The sequence below is a fragment of the Photinus pyralis genome, unplaced genomic scaffold, assembly GCF_008802855.1.
Source record: "Photinus pyralis isolate 1611_PpyrPB1 unplaced genomic scaffold, Ppyr1.3 Ppyr1.4_LG7, whole genome shotgun sequence".
Taxonomy (NCBI): domain Eukaryota; kingdom Metazoa; phylum Arthropoda; class Insecta; order Coleoptera; family Lampyridae; genus Photinus; species Photinus pyralis.
The window spans coordinates 3,780,471-3,807,912 of record NW_022170738.1 but is presented as its reverse complement, the minus strand read 5'-3'; the positions used below and the strand labels follow the sequence as shown (position 1 = coordinate 3,807,912).

At 38.6% G+C, this 27,442-nt stretch overlaps 1 protein-coding gene across 1 annotated transcript in view; it reads left to right on the top strand.

Annotated features, from left to right (window-relative positions):
- Window positions 1-1,061: 1,061 nt before the first annotated feature.
- Window positions 1,062-27,442, top strand: part of LOC116175466 (myelin transcription factor 1) — a 35,102-nt gene continuing 8,721 nt past the window's right edge. The window contains exons 1-11 of the mRNA XM_031493601.1: window positions 1,062-1,104; window positions 9,983-11,382; window positions 19,004-19,076; window positions 19,131-19,171; window positions 19,620-19,814; window positions 19,908-19,946; window positions 19,998-20,838; window positions 20,890-21,070; window positions 21,201-21,346; window positions 21,762-22,015; window positions 22,063-22,321. Of these exons, the coding sequence (XP_031349461.1) occupies window positions 10,047-11,382; window positions 19,004-19,076; window positions 19,131-19,171; window positions 19,620-19,814; window positions 19,908-19,946; window positions 19,998-20,838; window positions 20,890-21,070; window positions 21,201-21,346; window positions 21,762-22,015; window positions 22,063-22,321 (3,365 nt within the window). The 5' untranslated portion in view covers window positions 1,062-1,104; window positions 9,983-10,046. The remainder of the gene's footprint in view (window positions 1,105-9,982; window positions 11,383-19,003; window positions 19,077-19,130; window positions 19,172-19,619; window positions 19,815-19,907; window positions 19,947-19,997; window positions 20,839-20,889; window positions 21,071-21,200; window positions 21,347-21,761; window positions 22,016-22,062; window positions 22,322-27,442) is intronic.

Genomic DNA, 27,442 nt, shown 5'->3' with positions numbered 1-27,442 from the left:
TTGAAACTAAAACGTAGCATAAGACTTGAAATTAAAATTAGAAGCTAAAACTTGAACACTAAAAAGAATTAACATGTAATACCCCTTTGGACACAAAACCAACGTACCTCTAACTAACAAGACGGCTGCTTAGAGAATACAGTAACAATAGACTAAATCGGTTCGAACTCCATATACGGCGAAGAGAATTTCTAAAACGTTCTTAAGAGATAATGAATAATTCAACAAATGGCTGCCACTTACGTATTAATAAGTCCAATTATATCCTCCAAACGAGAGAAACTGGGCAAAACTCGTCCAAAACCACACCGAGAAATCCCACAAAAATAGGTTAAATCGCCAAAGAATTGAGAAATTTGCAATTAAAACCACAACCAAATAATACAGTGACTTTCAAACAAACAATATAACTTATACGTACTTGGGAAAATGAATTGTTATGCATTTTTTACCTTTTTACAGTGTCGTGTCTATTGGAACTCTGTTAATCACATTCGTTTTATGCAAATGTGTTTCCAATACTTAATATGTCACATTCAAGTTTGTTCTGGCTAGGAATATTGGAGATTTCGCAATATTTTATGATGTAAAGTACCTACCCACAACTTTTTCTGTAGGCAACTAACTATATATAATTTTATTGGTGCTCCTTACGGCACTTAGTTAACGGAAGCTGTTTTCATTTATATTTTGCCGGAATTTTATTCGCAACCTGCTATTCTCGAATCATAAACACGTGTCCCAAAAGACATACATAAAGCTGGTTTTGCTCGAGCTATTTATCGTAACCTTACTCGGTCATATAAATTTTATTACCATTTCATAAATCCCTTACTTCTCCTGAGACAACCGCTCCAGTTCTCTTCAATAAAAAACAAATTCGTTAAAATGGTCTCTGCGAGCGCGTTCGGCTTTGTATATTTCGTTAAATTATCCAGATTATTATAATCTAACTATACGCAACTTGCGGTCACTTTGCGATCTCCACAATTCCGATGATTGTAAAATGTCGGGTATTTAAATCATTCCGCCCTTGATGTGGTCTCTTTGATTGCAGGTGGACGAACGCAGACCCGGGATCAGAAGAGCTAATGCTGAACAAAAGTGAGTAAACAATGACCTTTTATTGAAATTTCGTGTTTTATTTGTATCATATTTATTTTGCAAGAACGGTAATAACTACCCTTGTTTGAATTTCACAATGAAATTGAAATTACGAGTATTTATCGGTTGTGATTATTTAAGGACTGCTTTACAGAATAATGGGGGCGCATATGAAAAATGAAAGTTCATTAATTCTGTTTAGTACCAATAACTGGAAATAAAAGATGGTTTTTTAATTGATAAAAACTCAGGCGGTATCGGTTCATTTAAATTAGCTACTTATCTATGTGAAATGCTCAAGTTTTCAGAAGAATTGAAAATGGTAAAGACGTGGCAGGTGAGCATCCCACACCTCGGCACCATAAATCAGCACAACATGGCGACTCGAACACAGTCTGCACATGGCACGGTTCCGCATACTTCTTATCGCCCCCAATGAGACTTTCGACAAATTAGTCATCAGTTTTGCTGGTTTCCTTTCCTTCGTCTTTCTTTATCGCGTCGCAGGCAAATGCGACGTCGTATTTATGCATTTCCCTGTAATGGCACTCCGTTTTTATTGTACGCCGACAATATGTCACGTAACCGGGAGGTAGATAGCGAATAAACGTTATTACGATTATACCTGACTGCTAAAAGCAAAACAAAATTGTGGTTTTCATAATGCAGTTGTAAACCAACCCTTTTATACGTGATTCTAAAGCAAAGTTTGTGGGGACCCGCTCGCTTAATAAATGCGAAGAAGCGATTTTTATTGTTACAATAATGGAAAAACGTTAGAAACCCCGCCACCGTCGCCTTTTTTCTTAAATGCAAATATGATGTAGAGGAGCGGAAAAATATCGAGACTCTTCTCCTCCAGATCCACAAATCACAACCGTTCTTTGAATGGCATCCGTATAATTAGAAAACTTTGAAGTCAATCGGATTTCGTATATATCCTAAAGGTGAGGCGCAGCATAAATCTGGATATATTTACGAGCGGGTTCATAGATCGTTTGGAGATATCGTATATGTTAGATTTCTTTGCACAGTAAGGTTCATATATCACACGGTATATCACGTTTTGGTCCGATAAATCAGAGCCACAAGGGCTGGTATGCCAAGTCACAAGCGGTACCGACATCTCCCTAAGCCACCGAACTTTATACTCTGTTTGTTTCCTTATTTTCTTTCGCTTTATGCCGGGATTTCTCTATATTTTAATTAATAAATTTGTCATTATAAGCGGCGCTCTGCCGACAGCTTTATTTCCACTTAAGATTTGAAGAGGAACGCGGCACGATAAACCAAACCCGGCGAGATCTGTATTTACCTAAACGTCATTACATACACACTTTTCTGTGAGGCTGTAGCTACGTTAAAACCACAGATTTACATTTGGAAATGGAGCATTCTTGGACTATTTCACTATATAACCATTAAAACGATCCAAACGCAAGATATAGCAGATTATGTACATGTATTTTCTCTCCCATTTCCATTAGTGTCCTCAAAGAAGTGCCATTCAGTGTAGTTGCAAATCAAAATATTATACACAACAGTTTTGAGGCAAAAAATGCAGTGTTATGGCGATCTTCAGTTCTGCAATCAAAATTATTAGAAGATGGGTGTTCAAATGCCTTTTTTCAAAGAATATGTTACACCACTGGCCCAATTAATATAACCTGAATAACACAAAAATAGATGCACCAAGCTACCTCAACATTCCTTTTTGAACGCACAATTAGCAGTTTTCCGGAATTGAAGCTACTGCACTTATCTTTGAATGTACAACCACCGTTACGTATTTGTCCGTTAATTAATTCAAACTGTAATTGTTGATATGACTTGAATCGACATTGGGTATAAATAAAAATAAATCCGAATAGAAAATCCTCACACTGCGTCTTTAAATACGGTTAGTTGGCCAGTTGAGTGATATCCCTCCCTCCCTTTGACTTGATTGTTCCACAACAGAGTTATGGCTATTCAGTGTTTATTCATTTATTCCATTTATTTATTTATTTATTTATTTATTTATTTATTTATTTATTTATTTATTTATTTATTTATTTATTTATTTATTTATTTATTTATTTATTTATTTATATTTATTGTCCCTCTCTTGCTCTGGGTCCCCAACAGGCTTTCGCTCAATTACAGAGTGACCCGCATAATGCTTTTTTTAGCGGTGCCCGAGAGGTATCGTATATTTACAATTATGAAATGATTTATAACAACTCCCAAATAATTAATTTAACACAGAATTAATTGTGAACATTGAACGATTTTAACAATAAAAAGGAAAAAGGAAGTAAACAGTTTTTAACATGGACTTTTGAAATGTTTATATAATCAAACTCTTACAGTTTGCGAACTGTACTGTGTTTATTCCCAGGAGGCGTCTAGTCCTCCTGGCGAGAATCGTCTTATTAAATTAGACAACGGCATACATTGGCATATGCTGTTGATACCTCCATAATTAAGTACCTCAGTTGCTGTTGTTGCTTAAATGCTTACTCTGTGGCGATAACGAGATCGGGCTAGCTATGGTTGGTACAGGAATATATCTACATGATTGGATATCTTGCAGTGTAGGCGGAAGCGGGTCACATATGCTCGGTACAGGCTAATATCTACAACCACATGATTTACGTAGCACCAGGTCCTGCTGGGGTGTTGGTGAAAGCGCATAATGGTGGCACTGGCGATCGTCTACGGAACTTACGTAGTGCGCTCTTAAGGCGCTTCTGCCCCCTCTTTGGGGTAGATACAACCATGTTTATCGTCCCGTATCATGTCGACTTGCCGCGCTACGGAAGAGCTTGCGCAGTTGATGCGTCACTATACGTCATCCCAGCTTCGTCGTTTTAATGCCTCACTATAGGACAGCTCGGCTTGATCTCACTGCTTACTGTAGGACAGCTTGCAGTAAAATGAATTCTACCACATGCGCGTCGCCTTATAAAGCCCTTTTGGACGAAGGGGATGATTTTAGCACTGCGTGGGGAAAACGCCGCATTGCTGACATCCCGCTATGTTGATTCTACTGTTAATGATGCGTATCACCTACCATATGTAACACCACATAGTGATTGAAATTGTATCACAAAGAAAATAAACTCTTCATATCTCAGCTGCATCAAACCAATACTTCTGACTTACAAAGAACATAGTGAAAAGCAAAGTAACGTAGATGAAAAGTTTGACTTTTCTCCTCGAAAAATTTAATAGACGTGGTGATCGGACTGCACATCCTCTTTCGTGTAATAGATTTATATTCCTTAGATTTGCGAGATTTTCGAATGTTGGCAACAGTTTTTAAACATCCAGCGCTCCTAATTTTTTTTAAACCCGTTAACTCGTCATTAGTTAATGTAGAACTTTACTTTTTTCTTCAGCCCCGTCCTCGCCTTTGCATTTCTGATTAACGTTGCCGAGGGTATACTTTTTTAACGCTTTTATATAAAAGATCAACCGTTTTCGGCCTCGTGCAGTGTTGGCTTCTTAAACGAACGTTGTTTGCTATAGTCTTTGCACACAGTCGGTCGACCTTCGTCCGGAGATAAATCCATATTGCTTGGAATGAAAAAGACGTTGAGGTGGGATTTCGTCGTACGGTCTTTGGAGAAGAATATTCTCGAATACCTTTCCAATGTCGGGTAATAAAGTTATCGGTGTGTACGACTTGGGATTGGTGAAATTCTTTTTACCGGGTTTTAGAAGTTATAAGTTTGCCAGTTTTCCAACTGACAGGAAAGTAGCCGTCTTATACAGGAATTGAATAATTCGACGAGAATGTCAGAAATGATCTCCAGCAGCGTTCTTTGTACGTTTTCGTGAATTTCGTCCAGTCCTGGAGCTTTGTTGTTGGCGCTTGTGCAAAGATATCTTGCCTAGTGACCACCCAGTATTGTCTGGATTCCAAGTTGAATTGTCGGGAACGTATTTCGGAGGAGTTCGTCTTGTGTAAGATCGTCGTCAAGAAAGAGGATATTCAAAATCGCGTCCATCGTTTGCTATTTGGAAACAGTGTATCTGTCACCGTCGCGGACATGGGAACAAAGGTCGAAGGGAGCTTACTTTTGAGGGGAAATGCGGTATACTACTCCCCAGGGGTTAGCCGACATGCTAGACTCGACTGCCATGATCCAAACTTTGCTTTCATCAGTGCCAGTTTATATCGTTTGCAGGCTAACTTATAGGACTCATGCCACTACGCCTTTGCTCCGATGAAGCTATTTGAAAGTGGTGCTTCAATGTGCTTACTACCGTTTTGAGCCTGTCCAGTCGTTCACACCACCGGCTCCAGCAGTCAGGATCCTCAGTTTAAGGCATACTTGGCTTGTATGACCGACCAACTCTGTCAGCATCCTTGCAATTTCGGCTACCTCTTCAGGATCGTGACACGTAGCACCACGGGGAAGGTAGAAAGGAATTTTACTCGAGCAATACGTGTTGAGATGGGCCAGATCTTAGTCAAGGATCGTAAGTAAAGAAGTATCGATTCGAAAATCGGCGGTTAAATCGAATCTACCAGTGGTGGTCACTCTTCACAACTTTTGCGCCCCAAGGGGAATGAAGTCGCGCGTCGATGTTAGTTGAACCTGTAGGGATAGATGTAAAAGAGGTGGCAACACTGTAATGTGGCAATGGAAGTGGATTCACATGGGAAAACCTGCGAGATCTGAGTGTTTGCTCACAGTCCATAATTAGTGTTCGCGATCTTGGAGTCAACGCGCTTCAGATAAGAAAGGCAACTCGAGGCTGATGCCTTATGCCTGATACCATCACGCTTATGTCCCCGCCTCTACAATTTTCGCAGGAGGGCTACTGTTGGAGCTTCGGGCACTACTTGCCCAATGACCGCATTGAAGTTCACTACAGTAGTCGGAAGAGTGATGGCCGAATTTTTGGCACTTAAAGCACCACACGATCCGGTTATAGTGATGTATACGACAGACATTCCACTCGGCATATACTGATATCCGTCGTCTATGCAAAAGATGCTTGCGTATGGCACCGTTGCATTCAAGTATCCCGTGACACGTACTCCTTTCGCCTGGGTCAAACCGAAACATCACCTTCAAAGATTTGTCCGCCAAAGAAGGGACTTCCTCGGAAACAGAACCGAAGTTTTGGCAGATGATGCCCTCTTGACATGCTCCAGAGAGAGAAAGAGACATCCAAGATTGACAGTCTAGGAGTGCCGAATTCGTAACTTTGCAGAAAGCATTAACATCGGGACTAACCCGCATCGTTAGTGCTTCGTTAGAATGTCCATAACTCGTGTCAGCCTTCTTTCCGAGCAAATGAACTCCCTTGTGCTCTATGGTACGCCTTCTAATTTTTAAAGCACTAACATCAGAACTAATGCATATCGTTAGTGCTTTGATCGTGCCTCTGAACGGCTTATAGATTGCACCTGCACAACCAATAGTTCGATATGTAGGAGGTCTAATGATATAAATTGCTATACTTATTGGTTTACATAACGGGCTTCTCATTTTCTATTCTTTCAAAATTGGTGTAGGTGTTCGCAATTTTATAAATGATATTTCTTTCTTCCGTTTTGATGCCATTCATTAGTTTTCCCATAGTTTCATACTATGGCTGAACTATCATTAGGTATATATCGTTTACGAATTCAGTAGAAATGTTTGAATGGGGTCCGAACAAATCTCGCCTCATTTTTGATATAAGTAACACAATATATTTCCTTGCTTTAGATATAAGCCAAATGAAAGGCGAACTTTTTAAACTTATCAACATTTTGTTATTAGCACGCTGTCAACTCGCACAGCGTAGTGATAAGGATGAAGAGATCGTATCGTGAAAAACGGGCATGGTAGGATACACTTTTCCGTCATTTTTCAGTTAGGTTTACGAATTTAATTGAATTAAAATGTGTTTTCTTTTTACATGAGGAACCTTGTCACGGCTTTCTCCCTTGCGATGGTCATTCCATTATAACGCATCTCCTCCCTTCCTGATGTCGGGTTTTAAATTCAAACTGAGTCCAGACAGGCTGCTGTTATGCTCACATGCACCCTTAAGCAACCCTCGTCGGAGGAAATGAAAACTGAACACTTTTACACACATTTCATGCACTGACAGCTCGGAATTCTGATTAAATTTTCATTAAAAATATAGTCGGCGTTAAAATGCCGGAGCAAAATTTTCCTAATAACTTGAGAGCACATTAATTAAATAGTTATAGACGATTGGATGAAAAATGCTAATTGATTTTTTCGCCAAATTTAGAAGAATGCGATTTCCAATCTGGTTAACGCGAAGGATGCAATAAATCAAGTTTTAATATTAAGTATTGCGGCACGAATGTTTCCATCCAGGTTTTACGGGTGACTTGTACAGAAAAACGAGAAAATGGAAACGTTTCAATTTGCGAAAGAACGGGATTGTTATACAAGACAAGGGTATTTAATTTGGGTTAAAAAGTTGAAAAAATTAAATACAATTAGACCGAAAAGGGCAAACAGAAAAATGACATTTTAAATGGTTCTTAATTAGCAAACTAAACCCTGCCCTCTTTAAAAAAGATTAAACCGTGTGTTTGTGAAGCGCCGTAATACCAAGTGACTGACGTGAGCTCGTTGCGGGTTTCACCCCTAAAAACAAGGGAAAACTCAAAAAGTAGGTCCACGAATTGCAACCTCAATAAATTTTTATTTTTCCGTCTCAATTTATTCGATGCTGCGTACGTCTAATTCCACCTTTTATTTGGCTGTTATTTTTCGCGATTTTTCTGTGCATCCCTCGAGGACCACACGTCCATCGGCACATGGCGAAAACGTAAACAATATCGATCTTTCAAAATTCATGCCAGACTATAAAAAGTTCAACTTTAATTTCAAACTGGCGCTAACTTAGATCCAAACTTTGTCGACACAAATTACACTTACGTTCTTTGTACTTTCTCTTTCTAACTTGTGTGAACTAGTTAAGAACTTTGTGGGGTAGGTCGCTTCCCAGACTGTGCACTTTTGAATTAGCAAAAGTTCTTTTATGTCCTGCTTTTTTAGCGAATTTACGACCATTTTCCTAAGTTACATTCGATTTTACGTCTTACATTTAGGACTTCATAATTCAAGTTTATTTTTACGCAGGGGCTTACTATACCTATACCAAGTATAAATGAATGCCTGATGTCATATGTTCATAACCCAATCATCAGAACTTTGTGCCATTCCATCAGGCAAAGAAGATTAGGAAAAAGTCCAAGCTTTTAGATGACCGTAGGTATTTCTTCCGAGACACGCTCTCTGCTATGAAACTTGCTCTAAAATTACTTTCTAATCTGATACATAGTTTAGGCGAACATAGTTTCTAATTTTAACTATTTCCATTTTTCCTTGATCTTATAAAACTTGCGCAACTATTTCCAGTTAATTTCGGTCTGAGAGGTTTGTTTCTCACAAAGTTGGGTTTGCTTAAGTTTGGTTTTCAGTGCATTTTTAGCGTGTCTTATTTTATTTATGAGGGTTGCGGTTGATTTTAATTAAATTTCTATAAATACACACATCCAGCAAACGTATATCCCTTAAAATTAAAATTTTCACAATATTCGTTAGCTATACCTAAGCCTTAATGTTCGTTTTAATTCATTTTGAGCTTTAATATTAGACTAAATCTACGGCAGCAGAAGGAAAGAACATAAAGCACGAGCAACCCTTGTCTCAGCCGTCCCTAATACAAGGGGTGGCGTCCACCGCACTACTACTGGAGTTGCATTCTTATAATGTGCGCGCGCGTGCATTAGCTTTTAGTCCTTTCGTATAGTAATCCCGCTATTCCTTGTATTCCTGCTGCAGCAGTTGCAGCACTGTGCGTGTTGCCTACGCACGGTAGTGCTGCTAAAGCTCGCGTGCGTGAGCTTTCGCCCAACTCGAGGGAGCTTTCGTCGCACGATATTTACTAGTCCGACGTTCCTACAAACTCTAAGTGGTTGTGAATTGTAAACGCTGTGGTTTTAGTGCAATAAACGTACTGTTTCATTTTCTTCTGTTAAGTTTTAAAAGTAATTTTATTGTTGTCGCTATAAGTAATTAGTGATTTCTTTTTAAATCTGTTGTCTTCGGTACTAAATTTTTGCACTGCATTTTTTTGAGGTAAGTCTTGCTATATAAGCTCGCGTAAAACTAAAATTTTGCGAGAGAATTGCGCCCACATTCGCTCGCCCCCTCGATCGGAAGAAATACACGCGAGAAGGGTGCGAAAGAAAAAAACTCCCCCAGTTAAATGATTTAATTCAAACGGATTTGGCATTCGACCTCGTGATTCGAAATCTCTTCTCCAAAGAAAAGTGATGTTCTAAACTTTAGCTGCTTAGAGTAAGCAGGGATTAAGTGGTTTATCTCGCAAGTATCCTGATGCCGGATAGTCCTTACTTTAGCTATCTGTATCTTGCAGGAACGGCAGACGGGATTTCGACCGAAGCTGCCAGGAGTGATGGTAATAGTGTAAGCCACCTCGATAGTTTGCGGTCAATGTTATAATCACTAATTCAGACCTGACTTATTTAACTCGAAATTTAGATTCCTCTCTAATTTGCCATTAATTGGCGATTTGGAGTGATTCCCCAAGCTTCCCGACATTGAAAACATGACGATTTCTTAATAGTTTATAATGGCCCGAGTCCATTTCCACTCACTATCCTATACGTGGATTAAAGAGTCAACCTATACTTAATGATAAAGCTTTCCTACTAATGCATTTGATTGCCCCCATTAGCGTAACGTGCATTTATTTCTATAGCGCACGAAGCGTTGAAGTAGATACTCGTCATTTTTCCATTTGTAACGATCGGCCTTAATTCGATATAATCAAAAATTTTAAGCAATACCTATTGTGTTAGCACTTATATCTCTCTTTTCAGATCAAGTCGTTCCGTAGGATTTCCGCAATTGAAGAAAAGAAACCTAGAGTCTTCTAGTTCAATTATGACTAGTGTTGCTAAAACTATAAAATCGCATGATGTAAGTGACTTAAAAGACGATAAGCGAAAGAAGAAATCTTTTGACGAATCCGATTCTAGTACTAAACAAGTTATACTGCCACAGAAAAAACGCGTTCTGCCCTCATCTTCTGCGAGTAGTCCGGCGAAAAAGTCTCAAAAATTAGGCCAACCGGTGCCTTCACAGGACGAAAACGCCGTCAGTGAAACTTTAATTAGAGAAACCGAAGCTGCCCTTAAAAATTTATCGGGTAGTTGGCCCGGACCTAGAGGGTCATCTTATAATAAGCAACAAGAGGATTCGCCGGCTTTTGAAAATTTGTTCGAAGAGAAAAAGGCGAATCCGAAACTATCGCCGTCGTCGTCCTCCAACAGTAGTAGCGACAATACGTGTTCCCTAAAGGACGTTATAACATTACGCGATCCCCACGAAGACCTCGATAAATCCTCGAAAATAAACAAATTAAGTAAACCCTTAAAAATTAAACAGGAAGCCGTAATCGATAATCTAATCAAAATTGAAAGTGAATGCATTTCTCTACAAACCCAAACCAAATCGAAAGGTAAACAGAGCAAGGGGAACGAGCCACCCTCGCAATATCAGCCCCCCGATTTTAACGAATTGGTTGACGATTCCTCGAATGAATTAGAAATTGATATGTCTGAGGCAGCTGCTGACAAGGATGATGTTAATGATGATAAATTAGACTCGAAGAGTAAGAAAAAAGAAACCGAGGACGTCAAACGATCAAGATACTCTTCAGACGAATCCTCCACTCAAACGCAGTCCGTCTATCATCCATTTCAGCGTCCTGTCACGTCAACCGTATCGCCTTTTTCATCCACTTCGGCTTTCCGGCCTCCGCAAACCGACTCTAATAAAACAGCGCCGAAGCCATCTGTTAGTTTAAGCGCACTAGGTCCCTATCCGGAGGAGGCAACATTTGTCGGTTACTCTGCAAGTATCGCTTCATCAAGTGGGCCATTAAGCGACGATAAATTAAAATCGACCGTTAATTTAACGCAATTAAAGCAAGAGAGCGCCTCGCAAATAGAATCGAGTAATTCTTGTTCTAATTCGGACACGAAGTCTTCGGTTGCTTCTCCGGAAGCTATGAATAAGCAGTATACAATTCTTCAACCGGCCCCCGTTGGTTCTCGAGCTGCGAGTGCACTACAAGAAGCCGCCCGTGAAGGTGTTCCAAGTGTTTCTGCCGTTTCCAGCAGCACCTCGTCGTCATCGAACGACTCGTCCGGTAAAATGGGACCCGCGGGTTTCGAACGAATTACTGGAGCCCTGTCGCCTACCAGCCTAGGAAGAGGTAAGTCGATGTGTTTTTATTTAAAAGCCTAAGTGTGAGCTTTAGCGTTTGTTTAGAGGTAATGCGTGTACATTTTGAAGGTAATGCGCTACTAAGTCTCTGTAAAGTTCTAATTGAGGACAGAAATCTCATAGCACGTAGCTGTCACCTGCCTCTTCGGTGCCATCCAACGACACGAGCAGTATTATGGGTTTACTTGATACAAGTTATAATCCGGCATGTCAGCGACGTCGACGTGACTCGCCTCAGAACGGTCTTCTTACCTCACCCTCTTCTGTAAGTAGCATCTTCTGAGCGAGCCTTCAAAACGTCTTGCGCTTGATATGGAAGTTACCTTCATGCGTAAGAATTGTGAATAAATAAACGATAGGGGTAGAAAATTCCATCTAAAACATTGAGAATGTAATTGGAAGCTGAAAAATAGCAAACAACGGGTGGGTGGTATGTGTTTGCAAACGACGCTAGTCCGCAGGTGCCGTGACCGTAGCCGCGCACCCGCACCGCTCTCCATTCACAGCTGTGGTTTCTTTTTTCCAAAAAAGATTTTTCTCGCGAGTCTCCACCCGGACTCTTGGATAGGCTAATCGACCCGCTAGGCGGAGTTTTCCCTTTTTCCTTTTTCCATCAAGATGTATTACGCCACCCTGAATGTTCATCCTTCATGTACGGTAATATGATACGAATGTTATTAGATATGATACTTGTATGTATCAACGTTAAATTTCCCCTTTTTTGTCATTTACTCCTTGTCTACTCCTTTTAATCAAGATTAGAAATTGGAATCCTCACGCGTACTTCGCTATGTGGTACACCTACCGTCCCTAAAATTTGAATAGAAATGACTTATTGAATATGCGATGGGAGACAAGAAGGCAGGTCCGACGTCCCGTCGCATCTCTCGTGACGTCTCTTGATACCGTCAGTCTCGTAAACGTTATTAAAGGGAGAACTAAAGATGCTAATTATCACCCAAACTCCCTACATTCATAACTGAACCGATTACTCCATTTACTTGAGAGTAAGTTATGGGAGTAAGCGCAGAAGTTTTATGTTGAGCTGAGCATTTACAACCATTTTCGGCCACTTCCAACTTTAAAACTCAAAACTCATTCATATTTTCTTTTTTTCAATTTGCATCTCCTTTCCTATCTTAAATATCCAGTTGTATTTCACAGTAGGCAGAAAATTGGTCCACCACCCCGTTGATTTTTGATGGTTGATACTGTAACGGAAATGCTGCAGACATGACGTCGCCTTTGGCGTTCTGGAATTTTCTACGCGTATTCGAGAATGTACTGGACTTACATTGCTTGCGTGTATAAAGGGTTGCGGACCGAACATCGCGGCAGTCTACTACGGAACGAGTACGTATGAAACATCGAGCGCGAAAATCTGAAATAAATTGCGAAGTGTGAGTGATATAAATAATCGATATAAATTGTACGGATTTGATAGTGTTTTAGTTTTGTTTAATAAATATTGTTATAAATCCAACCCGAATTTTATAAATCACGTTACAATACTATATCAATCTCTTCATAAATTAAATTTATTGGTGTAAGTATAGGTGCATCCATAAAGCAAGTGAATTGTGATACACAAAATAACGATAGGTTCAAATGACGATTTCGATATTATGAATTCGAACAATAAATATAAGTTAAAACTCTTACGAGAAAAGCGACTTGAGTCACAGCCGTCTATAATTACAAGCCATGCTAAGAAGTTTGGCAACGTTGTTCGAAAGTCAATCGGTGGGCCGATATAAGCTTTAATGGCGTCTTGTTGCTCTTGAAAAATGGCATTTTCCTCTCTCCTGTGTTTCGCCTTGGCGGTTTTAATATAGAAGAAAGATACTTAGGCAGCTTACAATTGTGCATATATATTATTTATTTACAAAAATGAATAATAACATTTTTATTTGACTTTAAAATTCGGAACGCTGTAAATTGATAACTGCATCATAATGTGTTTTCCATCGAGATCTCCGAAATTGGTGAACTTCTGTCGAAAAAGGTCGAGGTGAAGCCCACGCTTGAGCACTTAATTTCGGTAAAAGGACAGTAAATCGCTGGGCATCAGCGAGGTTTTATCAACGACCAGGTGTGATTCGGAATGGCAGACTTTAAGCCAGTCACTACTCCAGTGGGTCTAGGTACGAAGCTTTTAAAGAGGGGAGCCCCGTAGACTTCAAATTCCTGTACCAGCAGGTAAATTGGAATATTACACCCCAAACACATATAAAATACACCCAAAATCTGTCAAGTTGAATTAAGAAATCGGCCTACCATGCAGTGTTGCCACAATTCTCAGCACGGCTTGTAATTATAGACGGCTGTGCTTGAGTGTTGTAAAACAAACGATTTTGACATATTTCGAACAAAAAAAAAACAAACGAGAAAGAATGCGTTTGGTCATTGATGTTCCCAACGAAATCCGTACCTACCATATTACCTACTAGGCTGTAAGATTTGGAATTGTATTTAAAAATGAGCCCTCATTGTAGCGAATCCTTCTACGCAGCATTTCTATTCATGTGTAAAAAATATATAGTATATTGTTATACTTCTTACATCATTCTTTCCCGTTCAATTTTAATTCATATGTATCAATGCAAACTTGCTCATTGCGCTCGTTGTTTTTGAAAGAAATGCACGGCATACTAGATACTTACTTTGTGAACATTTTTGTACGTGAATGGGTATGCTTTAATAGGAACTAAAGGAAAAAAATAATTAATAATCTGGTGTATACTGTAGGTATACAAATGAATGAGTGCAGTGCATCCGAAAAGCAGGTGTAAGCACTGACTGAAAATGAAATTATTTGTAAAGGTTATATTTCTAATTAAAAACAACTTACCTGCTTATTCGTTTTTAGTAGGTACAGCTATTTTTAAATGTTATTCACTTTTGTTTGTCTTTGCGAATTTCACGCGTAATCCTAAACGTAAATGCCAAATGTCAAGTTGGTGGCAGAGAGAGCTGCCAATATAAAATATCATCGTAACAAATCGGAAGCTGTTGGTTTCAACAGAATGGTGCACCTGCGTACAACGCCCTAATCGTGCGAGAATACCTATCGGATGAATTTTCCATTTTCAGGAATAACGGTTTCCAGGTTTTTTTTTTGTATACCGTACATGGTTGTATTCGTACTAAAATATGCTACTCAATAGTATGTAAGGTACTTTTTTATGGGACATTTAAAAAGATAAAGTGGAGGATTTTTGCGAAATATAACGTTGTATGAAAATCTCATAATTGCGCAACTTTTCCCTAATTTTACTATTTTCGTATCTTGTATGGTTTCCGGGATCTCCATGATAGACAACCTTACCTCAGACACTTGCACACAATCTTTCAAAGAATTGGCGGTATATCAAATATTGGTGAGTGTTTATGAGTACCATTACTGGTTTGACCGGAAGTTACCCCAAATTTCGAAATTAAAATGGCACACCTTGTATATTTTACATATCGGGATTCTACAGAAAATTTTACACCTGACCAACATTTTATATCCATTATTATAGTCAATTCTAGCAACGATACAAGGCTTTCACTCCACCAACAGATAGGTATATACGTTTCCTAACTACCCGGTTCACTACTCGGTTTTTTTTATTTTTTTATTAGCCTTTTATATAAATTTAACGAAAATTTATAAATTTACTTCGTTTTTATAGATACGATATGTTCTATTGCTACAACCGAATTAGAAATGAGTCCAAATTTTGAATATTTTAGGTACACAAAAGCAGCACCAAAACCTTACGTCAGAGTCTCTCTCCAGCAATACATTCTCCAGGAAGCAATGACCTGAACCTAACAGATTAAATTGGCTTCGTTTCCATTCACGCAATTCATTTCAGCGTGTACTTTGTTTTGGGTAACCATAACTTGCCATAACTTGTTGCTCAATTGACCTCTAAATAATGTCTTCCTTGGTGCAATCCTCGAGACCATGCATTAACAATTGTTTCATGGAAGGTATCTAGTGAGCAGTGCATTTTTTCTTCGCTTGGGAGCTAATATACAAGGACAAGGTATCAAAAAAAGTTTTATGCAAAAGATTTGAGGTTCTTTAATATGTACTAGGCAGTAGTATTTTAAATGTTGGTCATAAAGGCGTGGCAGATTGATGTGGTGATATTATTCGATATTTCAATTTTTCTCCCCATTTTGAGCATAATATACCCAAATGCAATCGTTTCCGAGTTATCGAGTTTTGAAAATAAAAGGTATTCCTTTCTGAAAATAACAAAATAATAAATTACTAGTAAATTTTAAAACAATAGCGTTAATTTTCAAAACTCGATAATCCGGAAACGATTGAATTTAGGTACATTATGCTTATTACAAATTTTGCTGAAAATTGAGAGGTGAATTAAAATAGTACAGGGTGTTCCATTTACAAAATGTAATTTTGGTGTGGCGTCGCTTTTATGAGCAACTCTGTATAATTAAAATGATTACCGCATAGTAGACATCGAAGAATCCCAAAACTTTTGCATGAAACATATTTTGCGAATTGTATATTTTCCCCGATAATCGACCGTTTCCAAACTTATCAGCGACCCTGTATAGTTTTTCCCTATGTTTACTTTTATGTGAGAAAATCTCTTCTGAAGGGCGCCTAATTTTTTGCAACCAAAATAACTTCTTAAAACAAAGATCTGGCTGTCATTTCATTAATTTAAATATTGTTGGTTCAGAGTTCGGTTTCCGTATTTTTATTTTCGTTCGTGTGCGATATATTCAACTGAAGAAAAAGTTGATGTTGTCAATTGGCAAGTATAGTACCGGTAACAGTTTAAGAAGCGTCAAGGATTTATTTTCTGTAACATTCAAACTATGACAACCAGATGTTTATTTGTTTTAAAAAGTTATTTTGGATGCATAGACTTAGGCGCCTTCAGAAGAGACGTTGTCTTTTAAAAGTAGACATAGGGAAAAACAATACACATAATTCCCTATTAGTCTAATTCTTAATAAATATTACTGTATAGGTATAGTACAGTGTTATGCGTAGTCAAGTTGTACAGAAACGTCACATTCGGGGATTTTATGATTTGACCCTCCGGTTTGGATTGACTCCGTTAGCATCACCCAGTCTTTTACAATTGGTCCTCCTTTTTAGTGACAACCGTCTTAATATGTAAGGAAAAGTATCGACATTTTTCAAACAAATAATAAAGTCGTCGCCCCAAAGCGTATTTATCAGACGAACCTTAAAAATATATTTTGCACGTATTTGGCGTATTTTGCATATAACTCATAACAAGTGTAACCGTATACAGATGCTGTAAGTAAATATGACGATGTTCCAAATTATGTTTCACTAGTACGGCAGACGCATCTGGGCGAAAACCTTTATCTTCAGTTGATGAAGTCATCACATTTTATCTTCAGTTTGTGTGTACCTACCCTATTTCAACAACACGTTCTCCAAAATAGATCGTAAACATAATACCCTTCACTGGCGATACAATAAAATCAAATGTGGTACCATTGGATGAACCTCAGTGAGACTTGTTACTTTTCCCTTTGCGAGTATCCACTTCCGACACTCTGTTCTTTAAAACGGTATCATATGTCTTTTGCCGTTTGATACAGCTCAGGAAGATTATCACTTTCCCTGTGTGAGTACGGTCTTCCGAGATATTTGCATGGGAAGTGTTGACTCTATTAATAGATGCGTTTGACCTCCACTTTTCTTTTTGTAACTACCCACTTCCGTTCTCGACTTATTCGCATTCGAATCCCGACCCTAGCAAGTGCGTCTGCTCTTTAATCTTGATTGAATTTTTGAAAATGTATTCAATCAGTTGGAGATAATCTCAAAATTTCCTAAAAATCGCGCTATAGATAAGAAAGTTAGTATTGCACATACGCACTAGGTTCACTTTTATGAAAAGTATCGATATTTAAGATTATCTAGTAAATAACAAAATTTGGATGCGCTTGCAATAATTCGACATTCTTTTTTTGTTTTCGGTTCCCTACGTGTAGAAACCTATTAAGATGGTCAAATCTCAGAGGAGGTGGTCCAAAATATTTTTTGACTACGCTACTGGCTTCTACGTAAAAATATCTAAAATAGGCAGTTTTTGCCTTTTGTATCTTATTGTATCTTTATATTAGCATTGAATAATAATTCAGATTTATTATTCAATGATATTAGTCAATGGTAATATTAAATTAGCTACGGTTTTAAATAGTTTCCTATAGAAATGTGTTCATAAATATCGCTTTTGACATCTGTTGGCCCTCGCCACTCGCATGTTAGTGAGGGAAGTATTGCATTCGAGTAAAACTTCCCCCCCCCCCCACTTTTTTGACGGTCCTCTCACCTAAACGAATGAACAGATTGGAACCAAATTTGGTATACATATTATTACACATAAAAGGAAGAGCTGAATAACTTTTGGGTGGTATCTGTGCTAGGCACAGCAAATTTTAAGATCTTTGGAGACCAAACAAATTGATATTTCAAATGATTCCAAATTATCTACCGTACGGCTCCCAGAATGTCAATGAAACATTTTTGGTTAGGGCTTTAGCGAAGACAGATTTGAAACAAGACTCGAAGAGTCGCATACGATTTTCAGTAGGGGATTTTTTTTACTCTCGGCTCTTTTTCGGAAACACGACTTTTAATCCGGCTCATATTCAATAGCACTGGTCCTTGAACTCGCAGAAATCTATTGGTGAAGGTTTGACATCGCTGCCTCTATTCGTTATCGACTTAGACCAGGAACAGACGGACAAAACCATCACATAAGAAGAAGCTCCGACACATGAATGTATACTTACTTAAAGAATTTTGGACTCCTTTACCACCCTATTTTTTACATACTTACATGACGTGATACCATGTGATCCACTCCTCCTACATCATCTGTTTTTACATATTACGTTGGCTACCTACCCAGAAGCAGGCTATTTTCTGTTCTTTGTTTAGTTAAAGTTAAAAGTGACTTGATTTTTCTATAGTGAGATTAGGACAGAATGATGGCGTCTCTTATATTCAGCAGTGAATCCCCTGATGTACAAGCTCCACCATTTCCCTGACCTAAATATTCAGCACAGTATCTATTGACTATTCTTCTTTTACCAAAAATTGGGCTTTCTCTTCTTCAATTACAGTTTTGCAAGGTTTCTCATTTGGATCGGAAGCTTTCTACCTATGCAGGGCGTTGTGTAGAGCACCTTTACCTCAATGACGCGTAAACATTTCGCACTAAATTTTAAATTTCACATCGATATGGCCAAATTCATAAGCAGTGCAAGGTGCCACTATGATCTTATGGACTGGTAAAAAAGAGGAATATTGGAGAATCAGCAGGACAGTCAAGGGTAATTTGAGCCAACCTTAATATACACATTTCTCACGATTTGGGACGCCCGCTGATTTGAATATGTGACTCCATTGTTTGCATTTATTTTTCTCATTTTACTTGTAAATAAATACAACGCATAGTTAGTTAGGAAAAAAACGTTTGTTACGAGAAGCACAAATTGGTTAATCATACCGCTTGTTATCTTATTAACGCGTGGAGTAAAATTTATTTGAATTACCAAAATTGAAAGGATTAATTGCAAAATTTTTCTTCTAGAGGGAAGCAAGTGCCCCACACCAGGATGTAACGGGCAAGGCCACGTGACTGGACTATATTCCCATCACAGAAGGTAAATTTTTAACGTCTAACTTTTGGTATAAACATTTAACGTTTTGTCCTGTAGTCTGTCTGGCTGTCCGCGTAAAGACAAAGTTACTCCGGAAAGTAAGTTTAATGTTTGTGATCCCATTTTGAAAATTGGAACCATTGAAACGTGTTGGTGTTCAAAAATATATAAACGTTTCAGTGGATTCAACTTGATCGATCGGCTTTGCATTGTGTTTATATTTAATTTGCGAACCGCTTTATTGCTTATTTTGCGGGGTAGAGAGCATTTTTTTTACAGTTGTTGTTGCGTAGTTTGTAGCTTCCCATTGCAATCCACCCTTACCTTAATCATGCATCAGATTCAGATCATAAAACGTGTTGAGTATAATAATTTCTGTTATTAAATCATTGTGTGTGATTGATTACTAATTATGTCGCGTTTGCTTTTATTTTTCTCTCTACCCGCTCGTTTTTTTTTTAAATTTTATTAACGCTAACTTATCGACACACACACAAACGTAACTGCGATTATTATACTCAATCTGATTCTGTTGACATGATTTAGTCCTGGCGATGCATGAGACTATTCTCAAGTGTCCTACTCCGGGATGTAACGGGCGCGGGCACGTTAGTTCCAACCGAAACACGCACAGAAGTCTTTCCGGTTGTCCCATTGCTGCCGCTAATAAACAAGCGGCTCGGGAACAAAAGTATCAGTCAAGTCTTCAACAGCGTATTAAATCTCCCCACACTCCCTTCGGTAAGTTCGTTTCGGCATGGCCTCCCCTTCCTTTTCTACCCATTGCGAATAACAACCGCCGTTTGCAACACTGACAAAAATCTTAACTTTCAGTAAGTTCCTGCCAAAGCGAGTACAGCTCAGGATTTGATGGTAAACAAGGAGCAATGACAACTTCAGTCGATATTAAACCTAGTTATTTAGTTCCATATGGCGCAAACCCAAATCCTAATCCGGAACCTGATGGAAAATCTAACTATAGCACCTATTACTCTAAATTTCAAGAGATGAAATCGGATAGTATGAAAGTTCCCAAAACGGAAGTCACGACAAGCAGTTGCTGCAGCGTAACTGGACGGAGCGATTTACTTGTGCCAAAAACAGAAACTTCGTCAAACTCTTGTCGTTCACCTCAATCAAGTATGCGACCAGCATATGACCCATACATGAGTCAAGATTCAAATTCCTCCTCAATATCAAGCATGGACGCCATGAGTTCGAGAGGACCTCATCATCAGCTACAGCCACATTCACAGCAACCAAACCTGCCTCATCCTAATCCACACCAATCAAGTTATAGTATAGACGATACTCGACAGCATCCGATGTCTCACAGATTACCATACCATCAATCACCCATGTCATCCGAAGAAATGTACAGGACGGATCATCCCATGCGACCGTATGGAGATATGGCGGAACCTATGGCCGGACCTATAGCGAGGCCCACTGTTACCTATCCAAGCGAAATGGGACCTAGACCTTACGATACTTCAATTACCAGACCTTATGATCCAGGAACGGCCACCGCGTTTGAGCGATACGACTCAACGAATCAATGCGGATCGATACCACAAACTGTGATGCCCCAAAGGCCCCCTCAAAGTATGTATGGATATACATCTCTCGATGAGCAACACGAACAAAGATATCAACAGGAAGCGGCCGCTGTGGCACAACATCAAATGGCGGTCGCTAACGCCACTGCCGCCGGTATGATGAAAACCGAAGCAGACCAGCAACCTACAGGACCTTTATATCCAAGGTGGGTTTTCAAGACGACCGTGCTAGACTTCCTTAATCTCCATAATTGTAGGCCAATGTATCAATACGACGCGTCCTCAGGTCCCATTCCGATGGGGTTTTCCGCGATCAATCTCTCGGTAAAATGCGTGACGACCACTCAGACGCAACTCAAACCGGGAGGCCCTCATACTTCCCCGGGTGGCACAGTTATAGACCTTTCCACTTCTAGCGTGACAACGACAAGTCCGCAGGTTCGTAATCTGTGATAAATCCGTAATTAGCTTGCGAGTTACTTAAAACCGTAAACGTAAACCGCACCGACCGCATACGTTACATAATTAACGGCTTTCGTAATTAACTGTATGGAGTTATTATTTTCAGGTGGCGTATAGTTCCCCTCACTACGGTGGACAACGGGTGGGCGCGAGTCCGCAAGCCGCGGCCAGTCCGCATCTTTCGGCCAGTCCCCAAGTCCCCAGCCCACAGGGTCAAACCTTGGACCTGAGCGTCAGTCGTTTATCCCACAGGTTGGTCTACGTTCATTCATTATGCAGTTGGTTGTATGTAAAGAAACTTGTTTATGAATTAATGTATACATCGGATACATCAGAAGTAAAAATGTGTCTCATCTCGAGATCTCTCGTCAGCGCGTTAAAAATCTCATTTGAAATAATGGCAAAGCTTAGATGATAGTAATAAGGTAGTCTAGCGTCTTTCACTCTCTGCAGTATAGAATACGGTATCTGGAGGTTACAAATTTGTTTCTGTTTCTTGCCATTATATAGTGCGTTGTAAAAGTGGCGCCAATAAAATTTCTGATGTTTCCCTAAAATATATATCGACTTTCCGTTTGCAGCCAAAGTATCGTGTTTATGTCCAGTAAGGCCTCCGGGTGCTGATATTCTTCAATATTTAAACATCCTCTAGAGACATTTTTTTCAGTAGCGGTACCAGTCCACAATATCAAAACGGGCACACTGATGCAGTTCCAGTACCCGCTGGTTTTATTGGACCGCGAGACGAACAAACGGAACCGGTCGATTTTTCCACCGCTAACGAACCGGTTAATTTTAGCGGCGTGCGGCCCGTGGCCACCTTTGCCGGACCCGTGCTGGCGCCCGGATCGGGATATAGCAGAGAATCCACACCGGACAGCGGCGGCTCGCACTATATGGAGGCCTATCGAGACGCATCAGGTAGCATTGTAATGAATATCGTGCGAATTATTTATACTAACATTTAGATTTTGGATTTGTACAAGGATATGGTCCGGTTAGTCCGCATCCCGGTTACGGTATGACGCCGGTGCCCGCTGATTATCCTTCGAATCCGTACTCCACGTACCCAGGTGGCGGATACAGTTGCGCAGGTGCATATCCTGGACCGCCGACTACCGGGTATCCAGCACCGCCAGGAGGATATTCGCCGAGTCCGTGTTACTCGATGCCTCCTCCGCAGCATAGCATGTCTCAACACGACAAAGGGCCGAGTAAAGATAGTGGGTAAGTCTGCTTACTCTTTCAAGATTTTACCATTGATTATTAATCCTCCACTGGGGTTACGAAACCACACCTTCCAGTGAAGTGAATATGTGCTAGCTAGCTATATTTGCGAGAGCAATCGCGTAATACCATAATGATAAGGGTTTTCTTGTTAGATATAGACTGACTAAAGGTGGCAATTTGGGCGCATTACTGTGCCTAATCAGTGCCCGTGTATAGGGTTTACTTTAGACACTTACGGATGATTTTTTGACTCAGCATACCATCATTCTCTTGCATAGTGTGGCTTTTAGTTGGTCAAGGCTACTGGCAGTCTGGTCGGGCCTAAGTAGTTACTCATTTTTCTTATCTAACCCACCATATTCTGATCAATAGGGCCGTAGATAAAAACATAAGTAAAGTGTCAAGTCCTTCTATCGGTTATGGTTCTTGAGAAAAAAATTTAAGAATCGCAAAATTTGATACTTGGAGGTACATCTACTTAAGCATTCATTTTGGACCTGTGATTTATTCGGAAAAAATGCTTGTTGTTGTATATATAGGCCAAGAAGCCTTTAAACGGAACGGAATGAAAGTTTTCGCCCCCAAGAGAACCAGCCCCAAATTAAATTTGATTTACTTCCTGAAGACTCGTTCTCCAAAGATTCGCCCCGGAAATTTTTTCCAGGAAAATTCGCTCTCTAAAATTTGCCTTGCGAAGAATCGCCTCCGGAAAATTTGCGTCCGAAAATTAAACCCCCTGAAATTTCATCCTGGGAATACTCGTCTAAAGATTCATCCTCAGAAGTATTCGTCGTCGGAATATTTCAACGCAAAGTAAGGTAGAAGCTTATTGACGCTATTTGACATAAACTAGTAATTGCACATAGAATTTGGTGATGCTTTGTAAAACAGAATCTCAGAAAAAGTCAAGAGGAGGAGGTTTTATAGCAAACAATTTTGAAGACTGTCTACACATTTTTCTAATTCTTAAAAAATGCGTTAGTAAAATTTGATTTTTGGCCCGGAGTAATGTTGCAGTAGTTTTTCCTACAGCCGGTGTGGTATTGATGGTAGTGACGCTACTTTTCGAAAGTGTAAGACGTTATGAGGAAGTTCCTTGGAGCAAATTATCCTTGGAAGTGAAGTTACTGCCACCAAATTTTCCGATGACAAATCTTCCTAGAGCAAATACTCCTGAGGTGGCGAAGATTTCGGAGATGAGTTTTTTCTAGAAGAAAAATAATTCGCGAGGTGAATATTTCGAATGCGAATCTTCCGGTGATGATTTTTCCGGGGGTGAATATTCCTGAGGCGAATTTATTGGGAAATGGGATAAATTTGCCGAACTCGATCTTTTCGATACTTTGGAACAGTGGATCTCTAGATTACAACTTCAGTAACATTTGTACGTACTTTTGTAATTGGATTCACCAGGATTCACGTTTTAAAAATCATCCTCGAAATGTATAGCTAAGTGCATCTCAATGTGTTTTGCGCATCTTTTTATTTAAAGAATAGGTTATCGAAATTAGTTAAAATGGCCCTGGAAAATTGGAAATGTGGCCCATAATTTGAGCATGAAGTTTGTTTTAGAAAGTGAACACACTGTAGGTACAAAAACCGGTGTATTTTTTAATATTTTTTAAATGTAACATTTTTAATACTTAATCATCATTTGCGTGTGAATTGAGGACACCATCATTCTGGCGAAGATTTGCGCATTTTAGTTTGATCGTAGTTAGGTAATTCACTGGAAAAGGACAAATCTATATACAGGTGTAGTTTCGCATTGTTCTTTATTTATCCTTATCGTATTTAATAATATTTTTCATTTATCGAGTCTACAGGGTGTTACATATAAGTATGTAAACAAAAATTGTGTATTAAAAGGGATCGAAACCCTCACTCTCAAGAAAGTGGTGAAATTTACATTTCTTCTTTAATTTTTTTCTCAGCAACCATTCAAAGGCCGGTGGCACGCCTTTGAATATGCTTTTGGCTACAACAAAAGGGCGCCCGACGAAAAAATTCTGATTTCGACGAAATTTGGTACCTTGGGGTTTTTGAACATGAAAATCAAGAATTTGAAATTAGTTTTTAACAATTCGAAAAAATTCCACCGCAATTCTTGGCCGGGCAACAATTATTGAGAGATTTCTACGATATGTGTTGTGCACATACGTGATGGATTAAGGAACAAAATTGTCGTTTTTTTTAAAATCACTGTTCAAACATAAAATTGGGTCCTTCAGGTCAGAAAGTGCCCCACGCCTACTAGTGAATCATCTAATTTCACATGTAGTTAATTGAAAATGTCGCAAATAATAAACATTTAATGATTTAAGTCGCCCTTTAGCGGTAGGAATTTTGAATTTTGGACCCTCGGTTTATTTGGAAAAAGTGCTTGTTTTGATCCTCTCCACCACCCAATTTTTAGCGCATTTTTGAAAAAAATACGCTATTATATTCGTTATTGCTGGCAGGCCGGCTGTCCGTTAGATCTCCACAACTACAATAGCTAGAGACTTCAAATTTTCACTAAAAGCTTTCTGCTATAGTGTAGATGTGCAGGCACTAGTCTATTTTGAGTTAGATTACTTGTGAGATCGATAATTGAAGAAAATAATTTCGATATGGGTTTCGGAGGTGCTATAATTTTACCGTTAGATAGCGCTACCAGTATAAAAACTTATTATTTACTTTGTGATTTGTTTTACAAAATGAAGACGTACCGTCAATTGAAATTAAATAAAATTAATTATTTAACGCAGCCAAAATTACTCGTGAGATCGATAATTTTAAACTTCGCTAATAAAATACTGACCTGCATTACCAAAAATGCGCTTTAATCATGCATATGCTGATTTACAACTTGTTTTACATACTTTTTTGTAACAGCCTGTATATTTATTTAATATTACTTACCTATTTGTGTAATAAAATAATTGATAAATGGAATATTTTAAATACGTTTTAATTATATTTATATTGAAACTGCCTGTAACACTTCCGATTTAACCGAAAATGGACGCCACTTTTTCCTAAATCAAGAATTTCTTCATTTTGTTGTATATCAACCATATGCATATCTTATGTGTTCGTACAGCGCATTGATTGATTTTTTCAAATATCTTAACATATAGGCATTGCATTTGAAAAACAAAAGTTGCATTGTATTACGGTTAAATCGGAAATGATATCGGAAGTTTCAATATGCGACCGGATAGACCGTATTGCCTCACATTATATTTAACAAATTTTTCGTATACCGCCAAATAAAAGAGACCGCTTATCTCGAACACACTGTATATACCTAGGGCAAAAATTCATTATTATGGTTCGCTTCGGATACTTTGTGCATAGCCACGAAAATGACGTCACAATGCAAATTGCTCGACAATGAAATAAACTTTGACCATGAAAACTAATTGTCAGGTAAACCTCCTGACTTTACTTTCCGACTACTTTTAAAATAGTCATTGCAATTATCTTTGGTCATAGTATAACATTTATAAAATGCCCTCTAGCGCCTTTATTTTGAACCCGACGCAAAAAGTGTAGAAGCCTTTTTTGTAGATCTCATCAAGACACATCTTTTTTGTAATTAATATTTTTCTTCACTCTTTACTTTTAGAGAAAAATGCAAATTTAGGAAAATAAAATAAATAGTTTAACTTTTCAATTCAAAACTTCTCAAAAACAAAGGAACTCGCAAAAAAATTGTAATGACCTTTTTATAGAGTTTTTTAAGCCATTTCGACCAGTGAATGCGAAAAAAATTTTTTTCAAGCCGTTATAGCTCTTCTTTTACACTATTGACACCCTCAACAACCATGAAGGTTGCGGATCAAAACCAAAATAAGGCGTTTTCGATTCCCCATACCACCCTATATGCACCCCAAATTTCGTCCAAATCGGCTCAGGGGATTTGATGATCTCAGTTTTGGAACGCAACACACTCTAATGCTTGACTCGCGAGAAATATAAATTGATTCCGAAAAATTTTTGATTGTCTATTTGCTCTAACAAAAGCATATTGGCAAAGGAATAGAAAAACTAGAAAATGTCACATGGCGTTGTGCATCTTTTCTTCGATTACTAGGGCGATAACAGTACTGCTCAAATCATGGGTACCTATTTTGCAGATATTTTACTAAAAACGTCATAAAATGGCATTTGTTTCCTGTATGATACGAACACGACAATTACGGTAGATAAAACGTTATCACCTTATCGTCAAGTTAATAACTGTATGCCTTATTACATCATGAAGTTATGCTGACAGGTACCTATAATAAATAAATAAACGTGCTTGTATTACTTTTAACATGGCAGTCGTCGAGTAGAGTTTGTTTACGTCGTTATTGTGTTATTCTACCATACGAATGGATCAATGGTAAGTACATTTATTAAATAAAACAAATCTTAAGTATACGAAGAAGAGACTACCATAGTATCTATTCGAATTGGTCATTAATAAATTGCTTGCGCATATAAGGTTAAATAATACAATTACCTCTTGCCTGTTATTAAACGCATGACATACTTTGACAATTTCAATGCTAGGCTTCTTAGAGTAAGTGATGAAGTCTGTATATTGCAATTTCCGGTTTAGTTTTAGAGACTCGTCATAGTTGGAAGTTGTATACGAGGGGAATTTTGATATAATCTGCCAAATATGAAAGAAAAGAAGTTTAAGGCAAAACAAAATTTATTTTCCGAAATTATGTACCTTCCACCTTTACACGCTTATTCCACCGGTTTGGCAATAAACAAATATCTTCGAAACAAAATGCTTTTGATAACTCTTCAAAATACTCACTAATAGCGACTTTGAGGTCCTCATCAGAAGCAAATCTATGACCTCGTGTTTTTTTCAATTTCAACGAAAGATGGTAGTGGCAGGGTGCTATATTCGGACTATAGGGTGGATGTATTAACTCGTGGAAGCCACATTCATCGATATCTTGTCGAACTTTTTAAGGTTTGTGGTTTTATCGGCCAAATCCCGAGATCTTTTCCCTCTTTCGTCAGGTTCAAGGTTTTGAAACTCGAATATATGCAGTGGTTGGGTGGGTTAAACCAAAAAAACCTTCTTCTTCATTTGTATAAAACTTTTTGGGACACACCGTATAACGA